The 24,380-nt window shown below is 33.8% G+C and overlaps 6 protein-coding genes across 9 annotated transcripts; 3 read left to right on the top strand and 3 right to left on the bottom strand.

Moving 5' to 3' along the window:
• Positions 1-295: 295 nt before the first annotated feature.
• LOC142554396 (uncharacterized) lies at positions 296-3,363 on the bottom strand. 2 transcript variants are annotated; one of them, XM_075665068.1, is made up of 4 exons: positions 2,478-3,363; positions 2,140-2,366; positions 962-2,025; positions 296-886 (listed from the first exon to the last, which is right to left on the bottom strand). In XM_075665068.1, exons 3-4 carry the CDS (start codon positions 1,322-1,324, stop codon positions 644-646), a joined length of 606 nt encoding a protein of 201 aa, XP_075521183.1. In that variant the 5' UTR covers positions 1,325-2,025; positions 2,140-2,366; positions 2,478-3,363; the 3' UTR covers positions 296-643. The 2 variants fall into 2 exon arrangements, with proteins under 2 accessions (XP_075521183.1, XP_075521184.1); XM_075665069.1 differs by lacking the exon at positions 2,478-3,363 and having other exon boundaries at positions 2,140-2,427.
• LOC142554285 (uncharacterized) lies at positions 1,583-2,242 on the bottom strand. Its single transcript, XM_075664969.1, has 2 exons — positions 2,140-2,242; positions 1,583-2,025 (listed from the first exon to the last, which is right to left on the bottom strand). Exons 1-2 carry the CDS (start codon positions 2,240-2,242, stop codon positions 1,583-1,585), a joined length of 546 nt encoding a protein of 181 aa, XP_075521084.1.
• LOC142554284 (uncharacterized) lies at positions 2,283-2,810 on the bottom strand. Its single transcript, XM_075664968.1, has 2 exons — positions 2,478-2,810; positions 2,283-2,366 (listed from the first exon to the last, which is right to left on the bottom strand). The coding sequence occupies exons 1-2, from the start codon at positions 2,808-2,810 to the stop codon at positions 2,283-2,285; spliced, it is 417 nt and encodes a 138-aa protein (XP_075521083.1).
• Positions 3,364-4,375: 1,012 nt separating the features above from the next.
• On the top strand, positions 4,376-6,701 carry LOC142552861 (lecithin-cholesterol acyltransferase-like 1). The gene is made up of 2 exons (XM_075662737.1): positions 4,376-4,889; positions 5,617-6,701. The coding sequence occupies exons 1-2, from the start codon at positions 4,495-4,497 to the stop codon at positions 6,533-6,535; spliced, it is 1,314 nt and encodes a 437-aa protein (XP_075518852.1). The 5' UTR covers positions 4,376-4,494; the 3' UTR covers positions 6,536-6,701.
• An 860-nt stretch (positions 6,702-7,561) lies between these two features.
• On the top strand, positions 7,562-17,242 carry LOC142552859 (O-fucosyltransferase 7-like). 3 transcript variants are annotated; one of them, XM_075662736.1, is made up of 12 exons: positions 7,562-7,840; positions 8,225-8,320; positions 8,547-8,646; positions 8,729-8,796; positions 9,208-9,296; positions 9,386-9,563; positions 9,634-9,762; positions 9,864-9,997; positions 10,086-10,299; positions 15,503-15,687; positions 15,784-15,879; positions 16,722-17,242. In XM_075662736.1, exons 1-12 carry the CDS (start codon positions 7,688-7,690, stop codon positions 16,873-16,875), a joined length of 1,596 nt encoding a protein of 531 aa, XP_075518851.1. In that variant the 5' UTR covers positions 7,562-7,687; the 3' UTR covers positions 16,876-17,242. The 3 variants fall into 3 exon arrangements, with proteins under 3 accessions (XP_075518851.1, XP_075518850.1, XP_075518849.1); XM_075662735.1 differs by having other exon boundaries at positions 7,563-7,840; positions 8,228-8,320; positions 9,383-9,563; XM_075662734.1 differs by having other exon boundaries at positions 7,563-7,840; positions 9,383-9,563.
• Positions 17,243-19,928: 2,686 nt separating this feature from the next.
• LOC142554395 (agamous-like MADS-box protein AGL104) lies at positions 19,929-24,213 on the top strand. Its single transcript, XM_075665066.1, has 11 exons — positions 19,929-20,368; positions 20,690-20,743; positions 20,885-20,900; positions 21,070-21,134; positions 21,227-21,257; positions 21,647-21,726; positions 21,808-21,907; positions 21,979-22,029; positions 22,120-22,271; positions 23,587-23,765; positions 23,881-24,213. The coding sequence occupies exons 1-11, from the start codon at positions 20,184-20,186 to the stop codon at positions 23,973-23,975; spliced, it is 1,008 nt and encodes a 335-aa protein (XP_075521181.1). The 5' UTR covers positions 19,929-20,183; the 3' UTR covers positions 23,976-24,213.
• The last annotated feature ends 167 nt before the right edge of the window (positions 24,214-24,380 follow it).

Genomic DNA, 24,380 nt, shown 5'->3' with positions numbered 1-24,380 from the left:
GGAGAGGACACTTGGGAATGTTAGAATTTGTTAAACGAAGTCAGTTGTAGGCAAATACTAGGATCTATTTGGAAGTGCACAAGGGTAAGTAATAAAAGACATTGGATTTGCAGTAGTGTATGTAAGAAAATATAGCATATAACATAGATTGAAAATTAGTTGTAATTCAGTCACTTTTTGTTCTCAAAAAAGGAAAGTACATACGCAAAAGCCAAAATCACAACGTCCCTTTCCTGAACCACTACAAAGAACTAAGTTGTGGTACATTACGATTTCAGAATACATATTTCAAAAACACACATATAATTGTAATCATTAGTCACCACACAACAACCTCCTAACCAAGCACATCCTTCCACGGTCGCCAAGTCTTTTGAATAGTGCCAAGTCGTTGTGGTTGTTGAATAAAAACTTAGCCGCAGCAACTTGTTCATCTTCTGAAAGGTCGGTAAGACCCTGCAATGCATCCAAAACCGTGTCTTGGACATCCGAGATTTTGTCCTCCGTGTTAATTTCCTTGATCAATTGTGTCATCGTGTCTTTGGTTATGTGAGCGAGGTTGTTGATTGCTTCGACTATTGATTCATCATGCAAGCTCGGGTGCTTCCTTTTTTTGCTTTTAGAAGACGTACCTGCATTTGTCTTAGACGTTGGCGTATGCAGTTTCAGATATGGAATCATCAGCAACATCGAAAGGGTTAAATGTACGTGTCTCTCCAATGAACTCTATGTTGGGAAGTTCTTCATCAAGTTTAAGAACTTGCTGTAACGCATTCTCAAAATTCTTTGAATGCTCCCCAGTAGCTCGATCGTTTCCGAAGATTTCAGCCCAATCATTGAAATGCATCCACTGCTTATGCCGCATTGGTCTAAAACTTGGGTCATGCTGTATGAAGGATCAAGCGAATGAGTGATCAGTGGACTTGTGAAATTCAAGGTCAGAATACTATACAATACATACCTTCACAATTGATTCCCAAGTCTCGTCTGTAGCATCGATCGTCTTGTCAGTGTCATTCCAACCGACTCCACTCTTGGATAACAACGTCACCAACGTACTATATGTTTTCTTCCACACATGTATTTTTGAATTAATATGAGGATTACCACGTATATTTGTTCCTGGTATTGCGGTATGCATTGCATTCTCCAACAACGTCAAGTAACCCGCTTTAAAACCATTCTCACTTTTCCACCCCTTTGTCATAACTTCTTTCAGCGACTGTATTAGCACATCTTCTTCCCGACCACTCCAACTTCGCCGTGTCTTGTCCGCTTTCTTGCACCTCGCACTACCGCTACCAGAAGTCGCTATACTATCCATGACTACAGGAAATCTGAGTTGACTTTTTCTGTCATGAAATCAACATTGTAAGTGCATGTATTAATATTCAGAAAAAAAGTAAAAATGCTGAAAACGAGAGCCGAGACCGTAACATTCAAGTATTTCAGTTGCACAAACAATGAGCTACGAAATAATTTTCATCAATTACACTAGTTCATATGAAAACAACAACGACATCAACATAAACAATATAAAGATGTGAAACTGTCGACAAGCACTTAATACATCAACAAAATGTTAATTGTAGTTGTTCCACATGGACATTGCGCACTGATCTCGCCAATTAACCCAATCGTTGGACGACTCAAAACTGCTTATGTACTCATTTTGTGTATCATGAATGGGACTGCCAACTTCTTCATCATATTCATCTAAAGGATCGTCGGGCATTTGATTACGGATGAAATTATGTAGTAGAATGCAAGCAAGAATTATTTGGTTTTGGACATGCAAGGGGTAAAACGAAGGACTTCGAAGGATAGCCCATCTCTTTTTCAACAAACCAAATGCTCTTTCAATAATGTTTCTTGCTTGTGAATGCCTCCAATTGAATAACTCCTTGTGATCTTGTGGTGCGGATGCACGATTGCCCCAAGCATCCCTATGATATCTTACTCGTCTGTATGGAGTCAAGAAACCTTCCGCATTAGCGTATCCATTGTCACAAAGATAATAACAACCTGCACAATGATTGTCTCAAAAAATCATTATCACCATAAAATTCTCATTATGGTAAATTTTGACATACGTACAGAAAAATATGCAAGTACACGTAAAAGTTATTCACACATAACCTCTTGGAACCTTGAATGCATCATCCCGAGTCAATGCATCTCTTAAAACTCTTGCATCAGCGGCAGATCCCTCCCATCCAGTAAGAGCGTAAATAAAGTTCATATTTCGATCACAAACCCCCCAACAAGTTAACCGAAATTATTCATTTTCTGCTTCTATATTTGGCTTTGTCTCTGGCTGGAACGTGTACGCCGATATGAGTGCCATCCAACGCACCTAGACAACCCTTTAACACTTATGAAACGAGGTTAGTAATTGTTAACCAATAACTTGTTTAAGGCGAAGACATTCAAGCGACAACAGAAAAAAACAAAACAATATTTCAACAAAATAATACCTCAAACCATTTCCAAGGATCGCTGTCACAGTTCCCATCAACAGGTGTAGGCTTCATAAGAAGTAAGGTATACAACTTCAACAATGCACGCATAACTTCATGAAAATGTGCGCTGACTGTCTGTCCACTACGCATGTAGTCGTGACTGGTTACCCGATTTTTTTTATGGTGTGCCAATATTGACAAAAACATTGCAACCTTCTCTTGGATGCGGACATACCAAGAATCTGTTAGTCCTCCTAAGTGCATTAAAAGATAGCACAACCTTCCATAGGCATTACGGTTCATTCTCAAGTTCAAGACACATTGAACATCACCAGCATCAATAATCATATTCAAATGCCTAAATTGAGAATTGATTCTTTGTGTCATGCTGTACGAAACAAGTCTGTTACGAGTGGCACGACGTCGATGGGCAACCACATTCGCACGCGATCGGATTACAAGACACAACATCAATAAATTTCTAAACACCAGTTGTTGTACGATTACAACCAGTAGAAGGTTTCTACGTTTGATGTCCATCTTGTCACAGAAGACTTTGAATGCACGATTGAAGCATGAAATGTTGGATTAAACTTAAAATGTTGGTGACGGAATTCCATAGTTACAAACGAACTTCCACAAAAAATGAGCGACCAACATTTTCTTTCAATAATGGTCGAAAGCTAATTACTTTGTAAGAAAAAAACATATGTGGAAAGCAAAGCAACATTTTCTTTCCACAAAGGTTCGAAAGATAACTAATTTGTACCAAGACAAACAGTTGTGCAAAGAAAAAAAAAAATTTCCTGAATTTATATTTTACCTGATACTTGTAAAGATTTCGGAGAGAACTTGCAACGACGAAGTGAACTTACGAACCTCGTCGACCAACGACGGCGGCCAATTGCAACAAAAGAACACAAATGGAGAAAAGAGAAATCATGTTTAAAAATAGGGCGAAAGGGTAGTTTTGGAAATGAAACAACATGTCTCTTCTACTGTGCAAAATAGGACTGTCAATACCATCTTCAGTTTGGGACTCTTCTCTTGCTTTTTCACGTTTCTACAGTGCTCCATTCCCGGGCCCATGGATATTACTGGTGCTCTTAAAAACCAACCAAACGTTTGACTAATATCGTAATCCAACGACAATCCATAGTACCAAACGGAGCCTTACTCTAAATTTTATATGTGAATTTTTTTTTGAGATGTTGCAAATATTACCTCGATAAAGCTTGATCTTATATAATGGTAAGTTTCAATATTATTTTTAAAAGTAGAGATGGTCTCACGAATCTTTATCTGTGAAACGCGTCAACCCTATCGATATTAACAATAAAAAATAATACTCTTAGCATAAAAAGTGATACTTTTTCATGGATGACCCAAATAAGAGATCCGTCTTATAAAATACGACATGTAAGATCATCTCACACAATGTTTTACCTATTTTTAAATCCTAGTTATATTATGGTAGATAAACTTTAATTTATTTAAACTTTTACATATGAAATTGATCAAATATCTTATTTTGCCATAGAAAAATAATATTAACTTTTGATTTATTTAATTAAATGAATAATATCAACAAAAATAATTCAGTCGATTACATCATTTATGTATTGATCATGTACTACTAGTTTTATGGTTAAGTCAATGCTACTCCATGCTCCAGGGCCAAAGACGGAGCTAGGGCAGGGAAGGGATGGGTGCCGCCGCCTCTCAAGTTCTTCTCGTAGTAATCAGTAGGGGGTGGTGATGTGAAAAACACTATATTTATATTTTAAATTTTCTAAATGCTTAATTAGTTTTTTTAAAAAAATTAATCTCCACCAAAAAATTCCTTTAACGTCCCTGTCTATTACCCACCAAATAATTCATCCAAGTCGTGCTCCAATATGGATCGAAGAAAGAAAACATGTAGAACCCATTATTATACGTGTATACTTCTTTGCCACAAACTTGGAATACCCAAGAACTCTCTATTTTCCATCGCCACTCAACGAGCATAACAGTTATCACTCTGTAAATAATGAAGGGTTGTCTTCTTCTCCGCTTGGAATTTATCTTATATCTATCAATGGCCACAGTCACATCTGCATTTGCAGCTAAAGACAACCTGCATCCAGTCATTTTGATACCCGGCAGTGGCGGCAACCAGTTGGAAGCAAGATTGACCGCAGAGTACAAGCCTTCGGGTTTGTTTTGCAACAGATTCTTCCCTCTGAAGAAGGACTGCGATGGATGGTTCAGGATTTGGTTCGATCCCAGTGTTCTTTTGAAACCTTTCGCTAAGTGTTACAATAGAAGAATGATGATATATTATGACCCGGATGCGGATGATTATCACAATGCTCCTGGTGTGGAGACTAGAGTCTCTGATTTTGGCTCCACGCAATCCCTTCTTTATCTCGATCCTCACCTCAAGTATGCTGTTTTTGCGTAACTTAAGTATGTATACGTGTTGCGACATTTCTCTATGTCAGAGTGGATTGCATGTTTAGTACGTTTCTTTTGATTTCATATCTGAGCTCAAACTAGAATTATATCGAATGGGCTGGAAGCTCTTTGCGAGCATGATTTCGACTCGAGTTCAGGTTTCCATGGACTTGGCTCTAGTTGTTAGGTAAATGATCCTTGAATGGTGGCTAGATAAATTATTATGGTCGTGGAAATCCATACGTTATCTGGTACCACTATTGTGGAGGCTTGTTTTGTTTTATTGTTGGAATTATTTAGATTTCAAATCCTGACAGAGGAGGCCATCAAATCCTCCAAAAGAAGCCATCAAATCCTCCATTTCCGTCTGTATAGCCTTTTTCAATGTAGCTAATGCATAGAAGTCATCAAAACTGCAGAATACTTTGTGAACGGATGTTGCGACATTAATTGATGTAGACGACTCAATGAGTTGTATTAATGCATTGTTGCAAAATCGATTAAGATTCTGTGTTTCTTGCTCCATTGTTGGCTATGGTAGTTGAATTCATTTTAAGGTTGTGCAATATAGTAGAGTGGATAAAGTCGAAAGGCACATATTTTTGGGATTATTTTTACAATGGTTTTGAATCAAACTAATTGGCTGCCACATGGGAAGGAGATATCTCTTCCAACTTTCTTGTTGAAGTATTTGCTCGAATGCTTTGTTTTTCAGGCACGCTACATCATACATGGAGCCCCTCGTCAAATTTTTAGAACAAGCAGGCTATGCGAGTGGGAAAAATCTGTTTGGTGCACCTTACGATTTTCGTTATGCATTAGCTGCAGAAGGGCATCCCTCAAAAGTTGGTTCAAAGTTCCTGGAAGACCTTAAGAACCTCGTCGAATCGAGTAGCCATTCCAATGGAGGAAAGCCGGTAATTCTGGTATCACATAGCTTAGGAGGCCTCTTTGTTCTCCACTTTCTCAACCGGAACTCGAATTATTGGCGCCAAAGGTACATCAAACACTTCATTGCACTGTCGGCACCGTGGGGTGGCACCGTGGATGAAATGGTCACTTTTGCCTCTGGAAATACATTTGGGGTGCCTTTGGTTGATCCACTGGTAGTAAGGGAACAGCAGAGAAGTTCTGCTAATAACTTGTGGCTCATGCCCTCTCCCAAGGTGTTTAACGATACTAAACCACTTGTAATCACGCCAAACTCTTCATACACCGTGCTTGATATCCCGCATTTTCTTCGAGATATTGGGTTTCCTGAAGGAGTCCAACCTTATAAAACACGGGTTTTGCCTTTGGTTGAGAACTTAACCGCCCCCTTGGTGCCGGTCACATGCATCACCGGCAGCGAGGTGAGGACGCCAGAGACGTTGCTTTATGGGGATCATGGCTTTGACAAGGGCCCCGATATTCAGTATGGAGATGGCGATGGAACGGTTAATATGGTTAGCTTGTTGGCGTTGCAACGGGCGTGGACGAGCTCGAAAAACCAGGTCCTAAAGGTGATCAAGCTTCCTGGGGTTACTCACACATCTATACTCAATGGCGAGTCTTCACTTGATGTGATAATTGGAGAAATTTCTTCCATCAATTCTCATATCTCTGGTTCAATTGTTTCAAGTACTGTTTCATAGTAAAAATTGTTCACCAGTTTCATTTTCGCATCAGAGGGGGAAAATAAAACATCGGCTTAAGCATTTACTCGCAATCTGCGATTTAGGGGACAATTAATTCATTGTAAAAATTCCTCCGGTATACATTCCGATACTTTATCCATTAGGTCTAATATCTGTGATAATATATTAAAAGTTACAGAGTAGGTTAGTCTCACTAATCTTTATCTGTGAGACGGATCAATTATATCGATATTTACAATAAAAAGTAATACTCTTGGCATAAAAAGTAATATTTTTTCATGGATGATCCAAATAAAAGATCTGTCTCACAAAATACGAACCGTGAAATCGTCTCGGACAAGTTTTTGCCAAAAGTTATAACACTATTTATATAAGAATTATTTACTTATTTTCATGGTGCATGCTTTTTAATAATATAATATTATTAATAATAAAGTTTTGTTAATCGCTTTTCATAATTAATTTATCTATATTGCACTACTTTATGGTAGTTGGAAATTTACCTTTCTTATCAATAAAATAATTTATTTATTTGTTATCATATGATCCCACAACATGATTTATTGGCGTATTTTATTTTCATAAATACAAATAAATTAATTAATGACAAGACTGTACTTTTTTTTATAGTACACACAATAATATATAGCAGAGAAACTATAGAAAATATATTATTTATAAAATTTAATTTTTTGAGTGTATTGTAAAAAAAAATGGATGTTTTTTTAACAATCAAGTGTTTTTTTTTTATAAATTAATTATTATAATAAGTTAGTCTAAAATAAAATCGAAAACAAGTAGTTTCGAAATCCAATATTATATGATGGAAAACAGAAATATGAGACTTAAATTTCACATTTCAAAATTGTGTCCAAATTATGGAAAAGCATCACTTTTATGTATATTATTTTATTATTTATTTATTTTAAAAAACAACTGTATAAGCGCATAAGCGGAGCACCCAAACCCCCGCATAGTTGCGTGCACCTGAATAATGTGATAATAATTAATGAGACATAAAAACAATAACAATAATGATCTGAAAGCATTGCGGTATGAGCGACCATCAACTTCTAGCTCCCATTGAAAAACCTACCACTCACTGATTATTTCACCCGTTCGACTTTTGCCGCTGTTTTCCGTCGAGGAATGGTGATTGTGCTGCCGGCCAAGAGGAGGTGGCGGACTCTGTTGGTGCTGCGGCGGTTGCTAATGTGCGCCATAGGCATTATTGCCCTGATGGCACTCCTCTCAGCACACGTCGCAAGATTGCCTGCTCACACTTCGCACAAGCTCCCCAAGGTTAATTCCTCAATTCCCTTTTAAGTACTCTCTTAGGCTTACTTGATTGTAGCTTTTGCTTTTGCTTTTGCTTTTGACTGGTGTTTATGTCGGTCATGCAAGTGCTTGGTCTTATTTGTCGTCATTTTGACTTTTTTTGGATCATGTCTTTCTGGATTTTGCCTTGTATTTATTTGGAGGTGCATTCGTTGGTTTTCTCAGAATCGCTGAGCATTTAAGGTTTTGATAGGGAATTTAATTTACAGCGCTAAATGAGGATCAGTAAAAAAGATTTTGTCTTTGATGTTTTTCTTTTCTTTTTTTTTTCAAAAAAGAGAAAATTAGAATGGCGATTTGTTGTCGGTTTGTTGGCTATTGATCTAGGGCAATTTTTTATTTTTGTAGCAGCATGAAAACGGGTTCCAAAACTTGAGGAGGGAGCGAAGCTGGACGCAGGAGCTTGCCCCACCGCAGTTGAAAAATTCCATCATTCCCCGTGAGGTTTGTCTTTTTCTTGAATGTAGTTTATTATTCTTTTACCTGTCCTTTTTGTTGTCTCGCGAAAAAGTACAAAGATAGATGTTTCCTCAACTGTATCTCATTGTTGTGCGTGTAATACATGTGAGTGCCATTTGTAATTCAGTATCATGGTGTGCAGGTGGGCATTCGTTCATGAAAACTGGTATTTCATCTATCTGTCATGTTTTCACTGATTTAGATTTGACAGAGGGAAGCTGCTAGTGGAATCTTGGTTTCGGAAAAGTTGTGGAAGCAGCCACCTAACAGAGACTATGTACCTTGTACTGAACGTAGTACATCCTACACAAGTAATGTGCTTCACAAACAATCAATTTTTCCATTCAGTTTTCTACTGGTTACTTATGTTCTGTATGATCACTTAATCTTCAGGTCCCCTAGAATCTCGAGGTTACCTCTTGGTGCATGCAAATGGCGGCCTTAATCAAATGAGAGCAGGGGTTTGTACCTCTTGCACACTCTTTCTCTCTTTATATCCTCAGCTTATGTTGACGTTTACTGTTCTTTTCTATTTCTTACCAACTTTTTTCCTTATTCCTGAAGTTTATTCTTTATTATGTCTCCATTAAATATTTGCACAAAAAATTGAAAATAACGATGCTTACCCCATTCTTACATGCCAATCTTGATTCTTTTGAAGTAAAGAAACTACACTGGGAAAATGTAGAATGGTGTTGCGTCTTTTATTTTTCACGCTTGATATTTAATTTGCTTATGCAACTCATTAAAAGTTAAAAGAAAGCACAAAAGCAGTTAGGTCATTTATGAGAATTTTGAGTATTGAGTCATATGCATTACTTTAATTCGTGAGCGACCTGTGTGCCAGTATGGGATTTGATTCATCCTTGCAGATATGTGATATGGTCGCTGTTGCGCATCTGATAGATGCTACTCTCGTGATTCCTGAATTAGATAAGCGATCACTTTGGCAAGATTCTAGGTACCGACTAACTTTTGCACTTCAGTCCTATGTGTACTTGTCTGAAGAAGCTCTTTTTGGGTGATTCTGCTTGATTAAAATTGCAGCAGCTTCTCTGATGTCTTCGATGAAGAACTATTCATCAATTCTTTGGTTGATGATGTCAAAATTGTTAGAAAGCTCCCCAAGGAATTGGCAAGTGCATCTATGGTAGTTAAGCATTTCAGAAGCTGGTCTGGTATAGATTATTATGTGAATGAGATATCAAGCCTGTGGGAAGAACATCAGGTATATTCTTGGAACAAAATTTTACTACTTTCCATGATGAATACTGAAGTTATCATGGAAAATTTTCAAGGTTATTAGAGCCGCTAAGTCCGATTCTCGATTGGCAAATAATAACCTCCCTCCAGACATTCAGAAGTTGAGATGTCGTGCTTGTTATCAATCCCTTCGTTTTGCACCTCCCATTGAAACCATGGGAAAGGTAATAAAAAAAACCATCGCTGATCTAAGTCCAAATTATGAAGTATAACCTTTTTTACTGTCCCCTATTGTAGTTTGTCATAGTAGTTTTTTTGTCTGTAGTTGCTGGTGGATCGTATGAGGTCCTATGGTCACTATATAGCATTACACCTACGGTTTGAAAAGGACATGCTTGCCTTCAGTGGCTGCACCCATGGTTTGTCCCCCGAAGAAGTTGAGGAACTCAAGAGAATCAGGTAGATAATCTGTACCTTGTAGAGATGACATATTGTCGATATGCCAACTTTTGTCACCTATATATTCTCTTTTCTGTATCCTTTGTAGAGAAAATACCACATGGTGGAAAGTAAAAGATATTGATCCTGCAGAACAAAGGGCCAAAGGCTATTGTCCTCTGACTCCTAAGGAAGTTGGCATTTTCCTTACTTCTCTTGGATACCCATTGAACACTCCCATCTATGTTGCGGCTGGAGAAATATATGGGGGTGATTCACATATGGCTTCTCTGCAGACTCGCTATCCCAAATTAATGAACAAGGTTTGAGTCTTACGAGTTGGAGATATTTGTTTATCTGTTATTATTGTCTTTAGGTTATGAATAGGTCCATGAGCTCTGCCAACAAAGGCCTTGTGGGATATCATTTGTCCATTTTTGAAAGAGAAGCTATTGTTGTTATTGGAAGTCAAAATAAAATGTGGGACTATAGCGAGCTTGAACCTTAACAGGTGTCCCTTGTCAATGCACAGCCTTTTTCTTCGCTCAAGATCAGGGACTGCATCATTAAATGTCCATAATTCTCTTATTAGGATTAATTTTTTACTTTTGAGTTGGAGTTTTTAGTAACTAGCATCAGTTCACTATCACTACTTTAGAATAGTATTTTTCCTTTTAATAGTAGTCCTTACAGTCTAGGCAACTTTGGGACTTTGTCATGGGTATATTTTCTTAACTAGATAAATGCACGTGCGTTGCACGTAGAGAAATAGAGATAATTTGTATATAATAATCTTATTTAAATATGTTGGAATTATTTTTGCAATAAGAATAACTATTAATAGATTAATAAATAATTATTTGGTAACAAATAAAATCATGACATTTTCTTGTCTTTGATTTGAAGACCCCCTGAAATCTTTTTGTACCCATCGATTTTTATCTTCTTAGCTCTTTTTTTGTAGGCGTCAATTGGTTCATCATCTCGAATCTCTATTTCATCTTCATGGATCTTTATGTTTCTGTTGATGCTTAATTCATTTGACTTTTCTACCTTTTGCGGTACATTGCTTTGTTTAGTTTGCTTGATAATCTTCCGAGATCTCCGTTTCCTGATATTGACATTTGTTGTTGGATAATTGTCATGTATCTCAATAGCTTTTTCCCACAATCTTTAACACTCCATCACGTATTTCTACTGAATTATCCAACTTGAACAAGAATGTGTGGAGCTTGGTTGACTTAATTAGCAAATCTTTATATGGGTTATTTGGTAAATTTTGCATTGCAAATTTTTATTGTTAGATTGAAAATCTAAATATTTTATTTATGTAGATATAAAATCATTTGTTTGTTTTTTTTATACCTGGTCATGAATTTGAATGAAATCTTCAATAGAACATCCAACAAAAGATGCCGCAACTTTTCCAAATAATGTTATTCTTACCGCCTCATTCCCATCTTCAATTGTGATTGTTATTCTATACCTGCAACATAAAGAAGTAAAGTAGTGATCATCTCTTTTTTTTTTACTGTGATCTAAAACTTGGGTTGGGTATTGGTATTTTTTATTACCTTGGAATGATCTTAATTGGATAGTTGATGCAATTGGCACAACTTGCTTTGTTGTTTGTTTTTGTAGCAGCTTGGAAACAATGATCACATGTTTCATACCATGGAGTAGCTTTGTTTTCGATTTCCTTTATCTTGCTCCGTATCAAATGTAGTTGTTCTATGTAAAAATAAGAAGCATTTCGAATCTTGGTTTAGTTTGAATGTTAGTTGTTAAAACTTTTAATATTTAGCATGGGCAAATTATCTGGTTTTTGTTTTGTATCATTTTAGTAATTAAAACTATTAAGATTCATAAATAGTAAATGCAGTACATCCGTCTACATAGCTTGGTTTTTTGTTACATCATCTAATGTCACTTGTTTGGCGTCTATGAGTGTCTTCGTAACTCAAAGTTCTTTTAACTTGTCTTGTTTTTGGTCTGTATCCAACTACAAATTTATTATAAATAATAGTCTTTAATCATTCATATATTATAATAAACAAAATTTCCAGTGTTTTTATCTAGTTTCTAACATCATTTTATATATTTAAAAAGAAAGCTGTCATGCTAGAATAATTTTTGTGAATAAATAAGTAAGTTTATACAATTTATACAATGAAATGTATAACTCAAAAATACGAAGAGTTAGAAATTCAGAAATATGTACCATGTTTGTATTTTTTTGGTGATGTCACATAGTGGGTTAAGAATCATTGCAGTTGTAGGCGTAGTTTGTAAATGTTGTGCATCTGTTTCATTTTTTCGATTTACACCACACATTAGTCATTTTTGCTAAAAAAAAACATTTAGGAAATGAAGAAAGAAAGTTTGTTTTACAACATACTGAGAAATATGACTTCTATTTTCAGTTGGAAAAATTATTTATTAAAGATAAGGGAACTTACGCAGAACTTCTTTTGCATTCATGATATTGGCGAGTTCGTCAAATCCCTTGAATTTAAATGTTAGGTGTGGCATCTTTAGCATCCGAGGTAGCTATGAAACTATGGTATTTTTTTTTGTAAATTCAGCTCAAATTTGGGGTTGACATTTGAATATCTGGAGTCTATGCATTTGATAAGAGAGTTGTATATTGTATACAACTTATTGGTTTCCAATAACTTGCGAAAATATTCATTGACATTTGAGAAAATCAATCCATTAATCATTGTACCCTGTTTTTTGCAAAAAAAAAAAAAAAGTAAGCAAGATTAATTTGATGGTAAAATACGTGAGTATGAATATTAAACTTGAGGCAAAAGTAAACTTATATATGTCTGTTTTAATTTTTTTTCAAAGTTAAAGAAATGAGCCTATGCTGAGAAATAATATTTTTTTATTACTATGATGGTGGAATTATGTTTTTACATAGTTTTGAGGTATATATATATATATATATATATATATATATATTTATTAGTTATAGTAAAACTTAGAAATATGAAATATAATAATTATCAAAAACAAAAAAGAAATATAAAGGCTAATTATTTTTATATGAAATATATAATATTACAAAATAAAATGAAATTATTTATTATCTAATTAAATTTTATTATTTTGTTGGTTTAGTTTTGACAAATATATCCTTACTTGAACAATATAACCTTTATTTTTAATATTTATTTGCGAATAAAAAAATGATTTGCATCTCATTTTGATTCAATTTCTTTTCAAATTTTTTAGTTTGGATTTATGGTTTTTTCGAGTCACATTAAAAGTTAACATCCCTATATCAAAATCAGTTATTTGCTGATACATTTTGAACTATGTCGTATCTGATTTTTATAATGAAAACAAAAAATAAATATGTTGCACCTAAAATATTTTTCACATAGAAATGTTTTTGCTAACTAAAAATTTTAAATTTTTTTATCACTTTTTGTGCTTCATATATAAATTAATTTATATGTAAAATAATTAAATGAAGAATCAATTATTAATTTTTTAACAGTGGTTCAACGTTTATGAGACAAAAAATGGTAATATAAGATAATTTTAAATGATCGTACTCTATGTTAAATAAAAATATTATAAATTAGTTTGAACATCAAATTTGTAGAGGGAAAAATAATTTGGTCGATCTGATTTAGTTGATATTTTCTTGTAGAAACGTTAATTATCAAATTATAATTGAATGTTTTTTTATGAAAAACTGGTTGAAAGTAGTATTTTAATCAAATTGATTAAATAAACTAATTATTGTTTTTTTCCATTTTTTATGTAATTATTGTGGAGTGTATATATAATTCGCGAATTTTTAAAGAACTATTAAAAGAATAAAATAAAATTTGTGATAATTTGTGTTATGCAGTTTTACATAAAAAGATACAATAATAAATCATCGCTGTAAAATTTCAATTAATGAAGATGACATCGTTTCTAGAGTAGATTGTTCGAATGATAAAAATCATACGAACAGAATATATCTATTTTTAAAACACAACTTTAATATCGTATGTGTATGTAAGTTTTCAACTTCAGAAATCAAACTACTATTCTAATTTTTAAATTGTCATTTTCATCAACTAACAAAAAGTTTTTTTAATAAATTGTCGCTGAAAAAAATCAACGAAGTATGGTATACAGAGTCAAAATGCATACTGCTTCCAACTTCCAAGTGATCATAATCGATCAAACATGTAGAAAACATAATATAAGCATTGTGAAATGAAACATGAATCTATCATATCAATATTCCACCAAAGAATTGAACCAGAATATTAAAACAAGCCCATCAAGCACTTCTCACAGAAGATTAATTCGATGGTAAAATACGTGAGTATGATTGTGTTTGTAAATTTCAGAATACAAATAACTATAGGTACTATAACATATGTCACTGGAAATGTTTTTTTTTTAGTGAAAAAGAAGTTGAGATGTTTAACAATTATTTACTGTTGTGCAACAATTTGATGATAAAAATGAGATGATCAAATATGTATATATAAAAGTGAGTGAAAGAGAAAGTGTACATGCATGAAAATGAGTGAAAGAGTCAATTAAATAAATACAAGGATAACCAAAACAAGCCCATCAAGCACTTCTCAGAGAACGATTAATTTGATGGTAAAATACGTGAGTATGATTGTGTTTGTAAATTTCAGAATACAAATAACTATAAGTACTATAACATATGTCACTGTAAATGTTTTTTTTTAGTGAAAAAGAAGTTGAGAAGTTTAACAATTATTTACTGTTGTGCAACAATTTGATGATAAAAATGAGGTGGTCAAATATGTATATATAAAAATGAGTGAAAGAGAAAGTGTACATGCATGAAAATGAGTGAAAGAGTCAATTAAATAAATACAAGGATAACCAATTAAAGATGAGGAAAAAAATGATACAAATTTAATGATGACAACTAATTAACGAGGACAATAGAGTAAAATCACAATTCAATCCATATATTTATATAGATATAGATTGCAAACTGGAAAGTTGATTTATTATAATTTATATCTGGCTATTTATATCCAGAAGCTGGATTCGAGAGGTATTATTATATGCTAGCTCATCAAGAAATTTAGTTCACTAGACTATTAATGCTGAATCACTATTTCATGTGGTTTATATTGAAACAAAGTGCTAGAAATGATGTAGAGATAGAATAAGTATTTGCTGAAATATTCGAAGGCAGATGTATGGTTTGTGCCATCAAAGATTATTCTATTCCAATTGTCTGTGTAGAACTTCATGTGAAGCAAAATTTTTCAGACCCTTCCTAATTTAGTGGTTATCTTTTGACATTGAGTTTTGGTCCCACTTTTTTTAAAAAAAGTTTTTATTCCTAAGTAGCGCTGTCTTATAAAAAGCCTCCCTGCGGCCTGAGAGTGCCACCACACCATGTATACCCAAGCCATCCAACACCAAAACGATCATGCACCTGTCTCAAGGAAGAAATGTTATTTTATGGTTTTGGATGTTCATTCCTTAAGCACAGTTTTATGTTCTGTGTTGATTTCCCAGGAGAAGCTAGCGACAGCTGAGGAACTTGAACCGTTTATCCATCATGCAACACAAATGGCGGCTCTGGACTATATTGTGTCTGTCGAAAGTGATATTTTCATTCCAACATACTCTGGTAACATGGCAAGGGCAGTTGAGGGCCATCGTCGTTTTTTGGGACATAGGAAAACCATTTCGCCCGACAGGTAAAGTTTTTTTGTGAAGGTGTTGTATATTGCTAACCAATTAGTTTACTTCAAATTTTTGAATTGCATATTTTCTCCTGTTTCATTATTCATTAGGAAAGCCCTAGTACGCTTTTTTGACAAAATTGAGGGAGGGACAATGAAAGAAAGCAAAAATCTCTCAAATCAAATTATTGAAATTCACAAAAGAAGGTAAGCCAACAGTCAAATCTCCTTTTCAAAGAATTTCAATTTGTCTGTTCTTGTATAAACAAATAATATTTTTTTGTGTCCAAGTGATTATGGTCTGGATACAGGAGTGAATAATTTGTGGCTAAGTTTGTTAAATTTTTTGGGAGGTTCATTTTTTGTAATGTGTATTGGCTACTATGGTTTTGCATGATTAACAGTTTCATTTGAACTAGCTCATATCAAGATCCTATTTGCGATCTTCTGACCAATTGATCATCCTCATTTAGCTTTACTTATGTGAGTCTAGTGTGACAACGTATTTGTTCATATTTCATAATCCTTGTTTAAGACATTTAATCTTGAAGTAACGAATTTTCCTGAGGATCTCATGTGGAATTTGCTTCAAGTAACTCATGCATCTCTGTTTATTCTTTATGCTACTCATGGCGAATACACAATCAATTTCATTTGATTGATTCTAGAAAGTTGCTTTTTCCTCTTATTTTTTCTTAGCTTATTTTTATCATGGAAGTGTAGCGGTCCATGATTGATCTGATCAAATCTCGTTTCCAACAGGTAAAATGATAGTAACTTGGTCATCTGCACATCCTGTTAGCAAGTTGTTTCATGTCTCTGAGCCTTATGTTCAAATATTCTTTCATTTGTTTGTTCTTTTCTTTCTTGTTCTCCCTCAGCTTTCTCTTACTCGTTTCTCATGCAGAAGGGCGTCACCTTTCTGGATGAAACATTTGCAGTTTAATTTGTATATGAAAATCTGATGCACCCACCACCGAAATTTTTGTTGCTCGATATTTTGATGAAGTTGAAACTTGATTTTGAGTCATCCATTTCTTGATTCTCAGGCAAGGATCCCCAAGAAAGAGAAAAGGGCCCATCCCCGGGACGAAAGGCACAGACAGGTTTCGTTCAGAAGAGGCGTTTTATGTGAATCCTTTACCAGATTGTTTATGTCACAAGGAATTGCCACACAATAACAGTTCTCAACATATCAAGTAGATGATTGTGTTAGCAGAAAACACTTCTCTGTTTGGCGAACGATCCGATCCCCAAGAAGTTCTCATGCTTGCCATTTTTGTATTCAAGCTTGATGAATTGGGGCTATGTACAAAACCCTTTTAGGTGCGCATAATTCGTACAGCGTTAGTAGATTTTTGTTGAAGTAGCGGTTAGTTGCAGATGTTGATGAAACCAAAGGAAACTCAAGATATGGACTGAAAGAGAGAGGCAGATGATATGCATTTGAAGAATATGGTGATGAAGTTCATTTTTTAGGGAGTTTTCTCATTAAGATCAACATGTTTCCTTTGTAGCTATTGATTCATCTTGAAAAAATAAATGGGAAATCCATATTTCATTTCCGCTTTATCGCCTCTCTGGTATATCAAGTAATAAAAATTATGTTTAAATTTTTGACAAGTTTCGAATAACGTGTGCTCTATTATCTGCATTTCCCTAATAAATAAGAATCTTTTGACATCTAAAAATGTAATTTGACCTAAAGAAATGAAAACCCCCAAGTAACCTATACACGACTAGGCTTCACAACTAACTCTCACAGGGTGTCTTTTACGAGTTTTACCAATCGGAAATTTATAAAATGGAATTAAAATGAATTGTTAATGGATGTTTTTATCATGTAACCTGTGACTGGGTTTGGGCTGAACAAAATTGGGTTGGATCTACTTTAAATCTGGTTTTCAATATTTAGCCCATTACCATTTAAAGCATGACTCATTTATTTAAATAAAAATCGACATTGAGAAATAATTTAACATTATATTTACTAATATGTAACCCAATGGACGAAAAATGTATTTAGTTTTATTTTTGGAGAAAATTAAGAGGTTATTTAGCTAAAAACAACAATGAAATTGGGTGACGAAAACAGTGGGTGGAGTCGTAGACTGGTAAACCAGAAAGTGACACAAGCAAGGTTTATTTCATCCTATCCATGTGGGCATTGCCCCCATGATAGGATGGATGGCCAAGATTTGTCCATGCATAATAGGACCCACTTTTTTTTTGAAATTATATGCGTGACAAGATCTTACCCGTTGAAATTGAAGTGAGGGTAGTGCCCACATAGGTATGATCTCATTAACCCACAAGCAAAGGGGTATCGTGGGAGTGAGAGAGCACTTTCAGCGTCTTTCCAGGAAAATATGCTAACAAAATTCTCAACGTTTTTGGGGCTGTTGACCATATTTTTTATGTTCTAGTACACCAAAATAGGTTTTGCGTTTTTGTACAATATTTTTTATAATTAATTTGATTTATATTCAGAAAGAAATAATATCATAATGATAAAAAGTAATTAAGAGTCATAATGTAATTTAAAATAATTATATTTAAATAATGTCATATCATAATGATAATCAGAACTTAGGGACTAAAGTGTAATTTCATATTATAAAATAAAAAAAGATAGACATGCTAAATTGCAATTTTAAAATGATGAATTAAAAAAAACCAAATAAAAAGTCAAATAGACTATAACACCAAAACTGTCTCTATTATGCTTAAACTTAATAATAGTAATATAATTTTTGATATGCTCTTCATCTACCATATTCATCTCTGTGTTCACCATTGAAGTGACATTCATCTATCAAATCTATAATTAATTTGGATATGCTTCATCACATCTAATATCACCTCATTAATAGTCACAGAAGTATACACAGTGAGTAAACATACCATTAAAACTGAACATCATATATAAGGTCAAAGGCACGATGGAGAAATTATTCCTCCAATAAAATTATGGCTCAAGTTAATATATTTTTATAGAAAAAAGAATTTCATCTCAAAATATCAATAATATTGTTCATTTCATAAAATATCTCTTTTTGATGAATCCAAAAAATATTATTAATTCCACAATAAAATCACTCATATAATCATATATGATAATGTATGGAAGGCCCATAATTTTATTGGAGGATTATTTTCTTCATCACGGCTTTGACTTGTTGAAATTGGAAATTCGTTAGCTGAGCTTATCTGAAATAAATTCAAAATGATTTTAATAATAACTTGTGTCATCATCTTATTCGAATTGTATTTTAGTCATTCCCTTTTTTTAATTAAAAATTGTAGTTCAGCTTCTCATTAGTTTTACAATTATGATATTATATCATTTAAATATAATTATTTCAAATTGTAATATGACATTTCATTTTTTTTTACAATTATAATATTATCTCTGTTTTAATATAAATAAAATTAATTATTAAAAAGATTGTAAACACACGTAACAATTATGTCTTTACAATGAAATATAAATAAGTGTAAGTACTGTAAATGAGGGAATTGGATAATTCTGACAATTATGGGTAGGCAAGGTGTTTTCGACTCTATTAAATATCAATCTCAAGGGGTTGGGCAATCTCCTCCATAATATGGCATTTGAGATTTTGTAGCTGTAGAGATTAGCTATGGGAGACTAAAAAAATATTGACAATTAAATGAGAAGATACTTTAAGTTACAATACGGAGGATTTTTTTATCAGATGGATACACACACGAAAACAAGAATTTATTGGCTGAACAAATGGTTCCATAGTCCCAAACGTGGGATAGGTCTCGAATTCGAGATCCTACAAATCCCTGTTCTAATATTGATTTAACGATTAAATTTATGATCATTATTTTTTGTAATAATCTCCGAGCTAACACAATAGTCTCTCGGCTCAATTAAACTGCAACAAAATCACATGATAACTGAGGAAGTATATGGCGGAAGAATAGAATCATGAACAAAAGTTGTGTACAAAAAACATGAACTAAAACAAGTAAAAAAACAACGTACATTGCAGAATGACCAACATCGAGGCGATACCACGTGTAAAATGATCAAATAGTAACTTGACAACCCATGTGTGTTACACTGATTACCATTTTGGCAAGAGCAAAACCCGTAGCCCTCTAGTGGCTAGCTGCTGATTATTAACACCCATTTTACTACGTGTCCAAATTTTCTTTCTTCTGCCCTAACAAACTATTCATTTAATACAAAATTCTCTCATTCTTTTGTTTTTCAAACCAGCTATGGATGACTCTCTTTCTTTCTCTCGTCATCTTCTGCAAATGGCCTGACAATGCCAAAATATGTTGTTTTAAAGCTTCTGCGTTATCGCTTCTTTCTTTCCTCGATTCTTTTCAATTTTATTGCCTCCTCGATTTTGTATATTTTTTTAAGAAATATACATAGTATGTAGAGAGAACCCTTAAATTTCCCAGAAATTGTTTCAGCGATCTGAATATAATTTGGTTCACGATATTGAAAGTGGGCAGATCATATTATGGGGAGAGTGAAGCTTCAGATCAAGAAAATTGAGAACACAACGAATAGGCAAGTCACTTTCTCGAAGAGAAGAAATGGGCTCATCAAGAAAGCTTACGAGCTTTCTGTTCTTTGTGATGTTGATGTGGCTCTCATCATGTTTTCTCCTTCCGGAAGAGTTAGCATTTTCTCTGGAAATCGAAGGTGCTGCTGAATATTAATAAATCGTATATTAATCTTTTGTTTTCTTTTAGTTAAACTTTTTAGGCTAATTTTTTTAGAGACTCTTCATATTATTTATATCTTTGGGATGAATAGTTTTTTAAGGTTTTTTGTTTTTATTATCTTATATTTTTTTAGTATTTTAAAGGTTAAAGAATAAGACGAAAAGTCGAATCTTGAACAAATATTTATGGATTTTGTCACTTTTATTTGTTGTAGCTAGAGTTTCCAAAATTTAAAAGAAAATCAAGGGTTTTATTGATTTTTTTTTACTATATGTATATATTTTTTGTCTTTTTGAAGCATCGAAGAGATCATATCACGATATGTGAATCTCCCCGAGCATGAGCGAGGAAGGTAAGTTATAAGGAAATGAATTGCTAATTTAGTTTTCGTACACCAATTTGATCTCTTTTTTTTTTTTCAATTGATGTTGACACTTATTCTCTTATTCGATTTGGTCGCATGTTTAATTGTCTTCATGCAACGACGCGACAGGCTACAGAATCAAGAGGTACCTATTTCCAACTTTCAGACAAACAGTACCTGACTCACGACTGGATAATATCGAAACAATAAGTTTTAACGTTTTTATCATGAAATTTAGTTACAGTTTTAAAACTATATATACAATATGTCGAGCATGGAAATTTATTAGAACTAAGAAAAATTTATATTTGCAGCATCTTCAAAGGGCTCTTGGCAAGTTGAAATCTGATGCAGATCGAAATTTTCAAGCAGCCAGCAGGTAGCCGAAATTTAGCTTTTGTTTTTTGGTAATATAAGTTTGATTCTTTGAATCTATTTTAAGTATTTGCTTAATTCTCTTCTATGCCGCAGCCCTGCTAGCGTGATTGATTCTCAAGTTGAGGTATACTCATAGTTTTTATTACGGAATTTAAGTTATTTGCAGATATATTACATATATTTTGGTCTTTTGTGCTGATCTTGATGACTTCGGGTTACATCACTTTAGCCGAACATTCCTTTCTGGTAAACTTAAGGTTATGCATGGTTGGTTTATGTGAACAACAATCTTATTCCATTCATATTTATATATTATGTATTACAATTATAATCGAAATGACATGACTTGATGATCTGCTTTACCATTCGGAGTTACTCGAACCAGAAAACCTAAAGAAGTTAGTTAACTGGGTGGCCACCAAGCTTTTCTGAAGAATTGTCCATATAAGTTTCTTGGCTCCGTTTTCAACATTAACCGCTCATGTCGTGTTTCTCGATTTTGCAAATGATCAGAGAGTTGAGCTGATGCAGGAGATGCAGCAAGAAATTCTGAAATGTAGGTGCCAACTCGAGGATATGGAGAAAAGATTAAGGTGCATATATATCATACGCCATGTACTTCTTGCATTAGCTGTTCGATTGCAAAAACATGTAAATGCATGTTTCACATGCAGGATTTACGAAGGTGATACTTCTGATATCACCACAGTGTGTGAGGCGGAGTATAGAGAACAAATTCTTGAAGAAAATTTGAAGCATGTCCGAGTCAGGAAGGCAAGTTTTCATGATCATCTGCGTAGTTTTCGAACATGAGTCCAGCTAATGAATTATACTTTCATGTATAGCAAGTTCTGAAGGACCAGTATATCTCTCCTGGTGCGCAAACAACGTCGCAGGTCTCTTTTGTTAGCTAGAAGAAAAACAAACTCAGAATACGAAACGACATGAACCAACTGATTCTGTATACTTTTTCCATTGCCCCTCAGGTGAATTTCCCCCATGAAACATTGAGCGTAAACGCTTTGGTGGCAAGAAATCCAAATGTAGGATTGGATTGGATTCCACAAAGAGATCCACAAGTTCAAATCCTCAACTTTTTGGATTCGAATGGCCTGCTTCCCACGAGGCTTCCCATAAGGTTCTATCTGTTGTCTATGTACATTTAAATAATAATCCGACCGAATGGATCGGACTTATGAATTTGTACTATCTTATATCACAAAGTAGTGAGCCATATAAGTTGAAGAGCTCCATTGGATAATCCAATTAAAGTAATATACTAAAGTTTAAATTATGGATTAAAAAGAGTATCATTATTTAGTCATGGATTTAAATGCATATATATTATTAGGTGATTCTCAATTTGTTAAGAGATCAAATTTAAAATAAAGGATACTTATTTTATTATAAGTAGGTTTATGGTCTCCAAGCACACACTATACGTAGAAAAATGTATCTCTTCTATAGAGAAACATAAGTGTTCCATCGGTACCATGTCACTTCGAATTTTTCAAGATGATAGATTCAGCTTCTGTGTTATTGTTTTTCAGTTATTTATTCTCGATAATCTGACATATAGATCCTGTGATTTATTTATTCTAAAGCTGGTATGATAGCCTGGACTTATGTTGAATTATTGAGAATCAAATTAATATGTCGTAGTATTATTATTTTTATTTAGATATTGTTTTGAGTTAACTGAATTTTTATATCTAAATAAATTCATGTTTTTTGAATCCCGTATTTTCGAATTTCTATTAAGATTGGAACAAATTCAATGATTGTGGATCCGCTCACTAAGGTTTGACACCCAAAGTCTTTTGCTTGCATGTTGCTTGCATGAGTGCTGTGCTTCCTCGTGATGTTATGCTTCAGTGGGAGTTTGTAAATTGAAATGCTTATATGTTAAAAGTATATTTTCATTATTTTGTTCGAAACTTCGGTTAAGTAAAATATTCATTTTATTACACTATATTATTGTGGTTATGGTTGATCTTACTCGAGATTAATAAGAAAGACCAGATGAAAATAGACATGTTAGATCATCTTACATGTAATTTTCAGGTATGTTTCCGTGATAGATTTACGTTGTTTCGTTATATTGGTATATGTGATTACTGATGGGTTGATTCACACTTAAAGTGATGAAAACCTCTTTAATCTTTTACTCGTATATCAGTGGACGATATTGTTAAATGATACTTCTATATGTGACATTACAATTTGAGCTCATAAAGAAATGCACATTTTTCGGTGACATGCCGTCCAAGCGAGAGATTGTTATGAGAATTTTTGAACTTGCATATTCAAGTTAAATGTGCTGATCTATCATTGGATAATCCAATTAAAGTTATCTGCTAAAGTTTAATATACTACTGTTTTATATTTGTGGTCTGCTGACTAGAATTGGAACTGGCAGGATACATTTGACTCAACTTTGATTTTGTTTGTAGCGATCAGTCTCAACACATGGACAACATACAGCTATCATCCTTAACTCTAGTTCACGCCCCAAGCGTGCACGTCCATAATCATTTGAACCCTAGTAGGAGAATCATTGAAGATGATACACAACAACCTGAATTCGAGCTCGATGTCAATCTTTCGCCATGGACCGAATTATATCCTACAGGTCTGTCCTTAATACCCTTGCTTTATTTCCAAGTTACTAACATTACATCGTTTCTAACATGCATAGGTAACTAACTTGGGAAGTTTGCATTTCTGGTTTCTGTGATTTTACGCAGGAAATGATCCTTTTCCAACGCCGCAACCCAGAGAGCAAGCTATTCTTGAATTGTTTCTGTCTCAGCTTACGCCGGTGAATCAGGATCCTGTTTGATATTTCTGCATCTATCTGTGTGATGCTAAGCTTTATTTCGATCGATGATAAGATCTTTGGAGCATTATATGATCTTATACTGTTTTTCTCGTTAGTACACTAAAATTAGCGTTAATTACGATATTCGTCTTTAGTCTAATGTAGCTAGTTGGACCTGTAAATGGGAATGGAATTTAATAGATTCCCGTTGAATTAAACAAAAAAATATTGCTTGTAACTTAATCATTTTGATATTGACATTTGGTACCAAATATAATGGAAGTAAAAAAAATACTAAAAAGAAATAAAAACTACATGTTTTGTTTTGATGTTTTGTTTTTTCCCCCTTTCTCCGTTCTTCGATCATAATACATTTTTTTTAATGTTTCAATTTTGTCTCGCATTATTTTAGATAAATAATTATTT

Source organism: Primulina tabacum, chromosome 8 (genome assembly GCF_025594145.1).
Source record: "Primulina tabacum isolate GXHZ01 chromosome 8, ASM2559414v2, whole genome shotgun sequence".
Taxonomy (NCBI): domain Eukaryota; kingdom Viridiplantae; phylum Streptophyta; class Magnoliopsida; order Lamiales; family Gesneriaceae; genus Primulina; species Primulina tabacum.
The sequence above is the reverse complement of the archived record's forward strand: the minus strand, read 5'-3'. Positions and strand labels throughout refer to the sequence as shown.